This window comes from Sorghum bicolor, chromosome 3 (genome assembly GCF_000003195.3).
Source record: "Sorghum bicolor cultivar BTx623 chromosome 3, Sorghum_bicolor_NCBIv3, whole genome shotgun sequence".
Lineage (NCBI taxonomy): Eukaryota > Viridiplantae > Streptophyta > Magnoliopsida > Poales > Poaceae > Sorghum > Sorghum bicolor.
Genome location: NC_012872.2, coordinates 72,349,667 through 72,358,761, shown reverse-complemented (window position 1 = coordinate 72,358,761; position 9,095 = coordinate 72,349,667). Strand labels below are relative to the sequence as shown.

Genomic DNA, 9,095 nt, shown 5'->3' with positions numbered 1-9,095 from the left:
CGCGATCCAAACATGTCTTAGCAATTTTTTTAAGATGCATGAGGGGATCTCCCCCTATTTTCATTGAAAACAACGAAAATACTGTTCGTACAAAGAGTTTCTAGCTAGCTAAGAGCAAACAGTGAACTAGAGCAAAGCTTACAAGGACCAACAAACTACCGTGACTGACATATATATACTAGCAAAAGGGCTCACCGTCATAACACCGGCCTGGTGAAACACAGAGAGAAACAAACTTTCGGCAAAAGAAATAACCATACAAAAGCATCAACACGACAAGCAACATGCAGTAAACAGTTTTTTCTGGGAGCTTTTACGCCTTGGGCCACTCCTCGACAGTATACTATATATGTATGTATATGTCCATATATATATATATATATATGTGGTTGTCGTAGGTCTCGGTCCCAGCCTGTGTGTGTCTGTGTCCCTGCTGTGTGCATGGACATGTGGAGGCCGTGTACTGGTTACTGTTACTGACGGAGGTGTCCAGGCATGCAGGACCAGGACGAGGGAGGCGCGCGCGGCCGGATTGAATTGATTTGATCAGCACAGGCCAGGGAGGAAGAGGCGACGTCGTCGTCTTCAGGCCAGCAGCGTACACGACGAGACGAGACGTCGTCGTCGTCGTCGTTGCCCCTGGCCACTGTGCACGTACACGCGGCCTGTGCCCCTGCGGCGAGCGAGCGAGCAGCACAGTATCCAGCCGCGCGCGGGGACCGGGGCGCGCGCGGGAGGGGGGCCGGCCGGCCGATGGATCGCGGTGGTTCAGCTGGTTCCTCCTCCCCCGCGCGCATCGATCAATCACGTGCGCATGTGGACGCGCTCCCCCCGAGAGGCGCGCTGTACGGCGATCCATGATCGGCCGGCCGGGAAAGAGCCAGCGGCATGCAGGGATGAAGGCCAGCAGAGGCTAGCTACTAGCTATTGTTGGCGTAGAGATATATATAGCTAGTAGACAGGGACCAAAAGAAGAATGCAAGCAAGGGAACGGGGAGGTCGATCGATCGAGATCATGGCCGGCCGGCCGGACACGGACGGCGCGCTGGCCTGCTGTACGTGCCATGGACATGCCTAGCTGGCCGGCCGGGGTTCATTTGATTAGCTACTAGCTAGTAGTAGTTTGAGGACTAGTGTCAGTGCGGCTACGAGTAAGAGTAATACACTACACATGCAGATGCAGCAGGCATGCAGCCCGGCCGGCCGGCACGACACCCGGCAGCAGGCACATTGCAGGCGCGCGCGCGAATGGCGAACGCCCGGAGACCTTTCAACGACGACGACCGCCGTAGGGATCCGCCCAGGGCATTTTTTTACTCGCACCGAGGACGAGGACGAACCACCAAGCAGTGCACACAGCGCATACGATACGATATGCGAGACGCCATAGGCTCCGCACTGTACACTGTGCAGTTACATGCCAATGTGCCGCCTCCTCTCTCGTGTGTGCCATGTGGGCACACGCAAACGCAACGGAGCACACACCGTCAGCGCGTGTGCGGCAGGCGAGAGCTGCCACTGCCAGTCCACTCCCCAATAAAACAAGAGATGAAAGACGCCACATAGAGAGAGACCCCGACCCGACCCGACCCGACCCATGGATCGTCAGCGACACTACAGCACAGGCCGACCGGCGTGACACACAGTCATACAGCCAACAACTAACACACACGAGGGGATCGGAGCTGCTAGCTAGCGAGGGCGGCCGCGGGGACGAAAAAGGAGACGGCAAACGACGACGACGTCGACGTACGGCGGCGGCATGGCCGACCACCTCCACGGGCAGGCGCCGGACGGGGACGGGCGGCGGGCGGGTCTGGTGGGCGGCGGCGCCGGAGGAGGGGGTGACCTGGAGATCAAGGAGCAGGACCGGCTGCTGCCCATCGCCAACGTCGGCCGCATCATGAAGCAGATCCTGCCGCCCAACGCCAAGATCTCCAAGGAGGCCAAGGAGACGATGCAGGAGTGCGTCTCCGAGTTCATCAGCTTCGTCACCGGCGAGGCATCCGACAAGTGCCACAAGGAGAAGCGCAAGACCGTCAACGGCGACGACGTCTGCTGGGCCTTCGGCGCCCTCGGCTTCGACGACTACGTCGACCCCATGCGCAGGTACCTCCACAAGTACCGCGAGCTCGAGGGCGACCGCGCCGCCGCGGCCGCATCCTCGCGCGGGGGCGGACCCGGACCAGGCGGAGACCACCACCCTGGTTCCACCTCGTCCGCCGGCGCCGGTCCCAGCGCCGCAGCCGGTCATTTCATGTTCGGCGCCGCCATGGACCGCCCCGACAACACCTCCTCCAGGCCCTTTTAATCCGTCCTCTACTTCACTTCACCTGCTTGTGATTCGTCAGATCAACAACAAAAGCTACGAGCTTAGCTTATTAATTTCTACTACTACTCATTTTTGGAGAGGTGAGTCGTCTTCGTATTCAATCCGAATTCCAAGCTATATATTATCTATCTCTATCTATCTATCCACAGTTCCACACACACATATATAGCTTATTGCCTTATTCCTTATTATTAGTGCTAGCTAGTCACAACAGTAGCTATGAGTATTATGTACCCAGTAGTAGCTAGAGGATTACTAGAGTTTTTGCTATTCATCTCTGGGCTATATGTATCGGTGAAGAAGGAATTAAGGTTGGGATGATGGATCAGATGGTCACTGATGATGGGGTACCATAGATCGATCATCGGAGCACCGTGGATATGAAGAGAGTACTACTAGGATGGATGAAGACGAAGACCCTACCGCCTACCGCGGATACATGTAACTCCGAGTGCCCATCATCGGGAAATTGATTCGATTTTGATTTGTTCGCGACAAGTTGTCAATTTGTGAAGCTAGTATGAAGCTCCATCTCGATCTGCACAAATGAAACGTACGTAGTTGTTCAGTTTCAGTATTTTTGTAGCAGGTAAGACCGTAAGAGTACTCTATAGTTTCAGAGTGAAATTATTGATGTTCATGCTGCTTATTATTGGCTCCTAATATTTCTTCCTTATAGAGTTCATCAATGATTGGCTTGATTAGGCAAGATGTCTAGTACTTCTAGCTAGGTAGTAGCTATAGAGGGTGATGCTAGCTAGCTCATGCACATCCAAGATTCCCACCAGAGTCTTGGTGACAAATTAAACTAACTATACAGCAATGCAGAACTGCTGCTGGGTTCATGCAAAACAAACATTATCCAACGAAAAACACTCTGAAAACAATATGGTTGATTCTATGCATATATACAAGATCCGATCCATGCATGATGCTATTTTTTTTGCTTTGCTGCGACTGATGTGGTATATTACTCATCGTTGTTTAGTGACAATTTCTACTAGTAGAAGTGTAGAACGATGCACTTGTATGAAAGTTTCTTTTTCAGTGTATGCATAATCTATTCAGTACTCTAGTATTGTTTGAATGAGAAGATGAGTCTAGCATTTGTGTGCATCTCGGTTTTTTATAGGTTTCAATTTCATTCTTCTCCTTTGTATGTTGTAGGAAAAAAAAATATCAGAAAGCTAAGAGCATATCAGTGCTTATAGCTAGCATGCATGTGGTAGTTATATTCAAATCATCCAGTGGTGCAGTATTGTATTAAATGTTCATAGGACGCAGAAATTGATGTTTCTTTAACCACTGACATCTTAAATGGCATGCATGCTCCATGACGTCGTTCCAGGGCTACAGGGTCCAGATAGAGTGACGGACTCTGCCTTCCAATAATTCAGGTTCAGGCATCACACATGCATGTATATACACTATATATACATGGAACAGCTAGCATGCATGACAAACAGTATCTATCTATAAGTCCTTGTTTGTGTATGTGGTTGTGGGGCAGACATACATACTAGCATATCATAACATATACTCCACATATGCATGGTGTGTGCATCTAGATCTGGTGCCCACACACCTGCAAACCAAAATATAATTGACAGATAAATGAGCTCTTGGACTAAGACTATATGAAACGATAGGAATTGTCTTGTTTTCTATATACGTATGTCAGAATTATAGAAAGTCTCCTAAAAGTCAATGGATAGATAGGATGGTGGGCAAACTCCTTCCTTTTGAGTATCCATCACAGGATATCTTTGTAACCACTACTGAATCGGTTTTGGCCATAGTTCACTGTCAACAACGGAAAGCTTAACTTCTTTCTATAATTAACTACTATGCTTTTTTTTCTTTCATTATCTAAAAAATGCACCTTTTTGGCTTGTTTCATTTGGGCTTTTATTGTCAAATTATTTGATCTAGATAATCATGTTATTTTTAAAAAGTCTAACAATGGAACTATCAAGTTGAGGGGTACCCTTTCAAAGGCCATATATATTTTTGGCACTTTGCAAAATAGTTAAGCAAATGCAAAATGCTTTTGTTGGAATTTATTGGCGTTATGATACCCAACGTATGGCTTGGATCAATGTACTAAACTAACAGTTCCTTATGTATTATAATTATTTTTAAATATAACTATTTGCATAAAATTTATCAAGGTTACATGACTGATTATTTCAGGCATTATATATATAGGCCGTTTACCTGTGGGCAGTGCCATATGATTAATGCATGGCATTTAAGGCCTATATCTGCCACTACTACACCTAAAATTGTGTCCCATCTTTTTAAGGACGGATCAATATAGTAAATCATCTCTAGAAATGTTTTGTTGCACTTAGCTTCCAAATTGTCCCTAAAAAATGATTTCCTATTAGAGCTTTGCTCGGCTTCTTTTATGGGGGACATTTTCCTTTCTGTTTAATTTATTGTAAGCTGAGAAATGCTTTGACAGATGGGGTAGTTCTATGTGTAAGAGGATAATTCTACCATTTGCACAAAATAGTTGGCGAGTGTACACTTAAAGATACGTTTTCATTGCCTTGATCTCTAAATATAGTGAATGCCAATTGTAAGCTTTTGTGTACAAGAATGATAGTGACCCTTATGTTTTTTTTAATTTATTTGGATAAATATGCAAGTTATATATATAATATGCAACATATGGAAGATACATAGATAGCTGTGTTACTAGTATTTCAATTTCTCACTAAAATATATAATGTACTTTTTTACTTGGGGTGGGGGAGGCAAAAACCTATGGGCGCTGCTACATGGTGATTTCATTGATTATTTGTATGTTCTAAGACGAGCTACCCCTTGTATGATTGCAAGTTTCATATCACTAGACTACTAAGCGTTACAATATGATTTCTCTAGCCACCCAAAATTTTTTATTTAGCTACCAAACTGTTTTGAAAATAATAAATGATTGTTTTGTATAGGGGGCTCAAAATTTATTTAGGCGAATCATTTGAGAGCAAATATCTTCCCTGCATTATTGCTACTAGTTGCTAGGTGGACCTTTTAATTGCTAGCACGATGATCAGGATTTAGGAATAGTTGTCTAAAATACTTTAGTTGTTACTTAAGTCTAAAATAATTTAGTTGTTACTTAAATGAATCAGTAAGCCAGCATTGGGTTGTTGCATATAATTGGTGCCGATCAACTTGTCAATCCAACTAGAGGGTACTCTTTCCCTAATCGGCATATGCAATTTATAAAACAAATAAATTGCAAAAAAATGATCAGTGATTAATCCAATTCTGTAAGTTTTTGGCTTTGAAGGTTGCACCAATAGATCTAGATTCAAACGAAATTTTAAGATGATTTGAGTTTGTAGTGTGGTTGCCATGTATTAGAATAGAAGTTTACATAAAAATATACCTCAGAGGATTCTCAGAAAAACATCCTACTAGCAATATATTAGAAGAAAATTTTCATCAAAATTTACCTTAGAAGACTCTCTAAAAAACATCAAACTACTTTCGGCCCTCAAGCTCTCCTTTTGATAAATATTTTTCTCAAATTACACATAAGGTTTGTCTTTTCATTAAGATAGGAGAAACACTTGAAAATACAAAGGCAAGGCAAAAGAGCCCCATCAAATTCACACCCCCAAACACCAACCCTAGCTAAGGGACTAGAAAAGACAAACAAGACATATCTCGAGTCTAGGACTCAAGGGGAAGCGACCTAGAGAGAAGGTCCTAGAGCTTGGAAGCTCCAACCTTTCAATAATTCTTGTGACACATAAATCCATACATATTATTTCCAACTATGAGTACTTTTGCTCCCAAGCAAGCGATAGAATTAGTGAATAATCACTTAGACAAAACATCATGCACGGAAGCTATACTTCAATGAAAACTGGTTCATTTAAACTCTAATACATAGATCAATATATCTAAATACTAATCTATCTATACATTCACCCATTCATCTGCATCATTTCATCCATCCATTCTAAAACTCCATCCATCATAGCATTAATCAATCAACTAGTTCATTTATTAGTGCATACATCCATTCATTCATGAAGTCGGAGGTAAACTCACCTTGCGAAGGAGGAGGACACCCCTCTGCATTTTAGGTGAATGATGTGTAGAGAAGGAGAGGAGGCATGTGCTCATGGAGAAGGATGTCACTAAGGAGGAGGCCCATGTGGATGAGGGTTGGTGTGAATGAGGCCGGCGACAAGGAGGAGGACACAAGCAACTTAGTAGATCTAGCGCCATGGCGATGGAGAACTAGCTAGGGGTGATGCTAGGGAAAATGGTCTTAGTTGTTTCTAAATGGGATGGAAAAGGGTGAACGAGATTCTCAAATATAGATATAAAGTAAAAAGTGGCAGCTAGGGACCAACGTTGGTCCATCCATAATTGTGTTTTCAACAAGAACCCATCACTTTTGAAATGGATACAATGTTATGTATAGGTTTACATTCACCACTATGTGACAATTGTTACAACCCTTCACTTTTTATGTGTACAGAGTAGAGCCTTGCTTTGGATCATAATCTAAGGTTATAAAAGTGACATGTCTTATTTCCATCTATACCACCAAAAGATTAGGGATGCACCTTCGGAGGACCAACAAGGACAGGATGGGTTGATACTATTTTCACCGGTATTCGCTTGCAAATTAAAGTGAGGAGGGATGATAGACTCCACTAGTGAATTGTCGCCGAAGATGGGAGAAAAGTCCGACCCTCAAAACAAAATTGGATGGACCCATCCCTTGTTGACACCATCATTCTCTCTGTCCAAAGGTGGCTCTCACAAGTGAGGGCGGCGTGGGTGTGAAGCATGCTCGATTTGACTTACTACAGGATGAGTCGAGGGAGGCACATCTGGCCCTGAGGCCGAGCTCCTTCAGCGCAGCACTAGTGACCTCGCACTTGACTTGCTCTACCGCGGGCAAGGTTGGGTAGCGATGGCTACATGAGGAAAGAGGGAGTCGAGGGCGGTGTAGCGCAATGCGAGGAGAGCATGGAACACGATAGATGGGTTGATCGTGTTGCCGGTGTGGACTTTGTGAGGATGCATAGGGTCGAAGACAACATCTGGGAGGGTCACGTAGAGGTGAGCGATATCAGGCACGGTGATTGGACGAATTGTCCAGACCACACGAGAAGATAAGAGCGGCCGAAGGAAAGAAAATGATAGATTTAAGATAAATTTAACCCGACATAGAGGTAGACAATTCTATCCTGAAAAACAAGAGAATAGATCTATTCATCATTACTTATCTCTAGATCAGGCACACGCTAATCAGTCATAAAAAGGAAACTTACTATATCTGTGGAAAATGAAATTCATTGCAAGCAAATTAAAGTATTCAAGGATGGTTCCACCCAATGGGGAGCTTCCTTGGGAACAGGTAGGCAGCAGCCGCATCAAAAGATGCACTACTCCCCCGCTCGTAATTGGCTACCTTCTAGCTCCTGCATCGCTGCTCACACCACCTCCTTTTGGCGTTTGGGTAAAGCTGCGGATTAGTAGCCTTTTTATATGGAATCAACTGGCCTAGTAGCTAATTAACATAAGATCAGTCTCAATGGAGTTTCATTAGAGTTTCATGACATTAAATATGCTGATGTGGCGCTATATTAATGAAGAGAGAGATGATAAGAGTTTCATGGGAGTAGAGAGAGTTTCATCCCCATGAAACTCCTATGCACTATTTCCAAAATATTGATGTGTTGAAAACTGTGTCATGAAACTCTAATTGAGGATGGCCGGACCAGTTGCTAATTAACCCTCGTACGTCTCCCCTTTGGCCCTTTGTGCGCTGTGCGTCCGGGAGAGAACAGTGCTGTTCCCTCAACTCAACGTTGATCCGGATGGATCCACGGCCACGTGCCGCGGCGCTGGACGCCATCATCGCCGCCATGCGAGGGCCGCACGGCTTGTCGGCAGATGTCGCGCGCCTAGGGCATCCACCAGTCAGCAGCACACCTTGCACTGCAAATTGCAAAAGGAGGCCGCCCCATTGGCTGCTCCCTGCACGGTCGTCATAGGGCATTGCAACTAGCAGCGGCCAAAAGGTTTATTATTCTTCCTTGCACAACAGTAGTGCGCTCTCGGCTCTCGACGATCGACATCGCATTAAGAAAGCGGCGGATTAGCATCTGCTTTCACGTATACCTACGTACAGTCATTTCCTCTCGTCCCTTGGATTATGGATACATATGGAGTATAGTATATTTGCAGAAGCAGAACTGGAATCTGAAGATATATTGTCATATCAATCAACCTAGGATTTTTTTAGGCCTTGTTTACTTCCACCCAAAAACCCAAATTTTTTCAAGATTTTTTGTCATATCGAATCTTTAGAGGCATGTATGGAGTATTAAATATAGATAGAAATAAAAACTAATTGCACAATTTGGTCGGAATTGACGAGACGAATCTTTTTAATCTAGTTAGTCTATGATTAGACAATAATTATCATAAACAAACGAAAGTGTTATAGTGTCGCGAAATTTTTTACTTAAGGAACTAAGCAAGGCCTTAATAATCTTCAATCAACCTTGGAATGGGCCGGGCTCGTACTCTCCGGTTCGGTTTCGAGATCGATCTGTAGTTACCTTCGTCGTTGGTAGCAAGAATGATCTCTATACATGATTAACCTCATAACCTGTATATAAGTAATTAATCTATATATATATATATATATATATATATATATATATATATATATATATATATCAATTGCACTGGCGGGGAGACGGTGAGCTTGTATGAA

General features: G+C 44.4%; 1 protein-coding gene across 1 annotated transcript; it reads left to right on the top strand.

Annotated features, from left to right (window-relative positions):
* On the top strand, positions 1,580 to 2,970 carry LOC8062279 (nuclear transcription factor Y subunit B-1). The gene has a single exon (XM_002459011.2). The coding sequence runs from the start codon at positions 1,763 to 1,765 to the stop codon at positions 2,309 to 2,311; it is 549 nt and encodes a 182-aa protein (XP_002459056.1). The 5' UTR covers positions 1,580 to 1,762; the 3' UTR covers positions 2,312 to 2,970.

What these genes read in the sequence shown, in the direction of transcription:
- LOC8062279 (XM_002459011.2), top strand. Translation starts at nt 1,763, where the DNA reads ATGGCCGACCACCTCCACGGGCAGGCGCCGGACGGGGACGGGCGGCGG.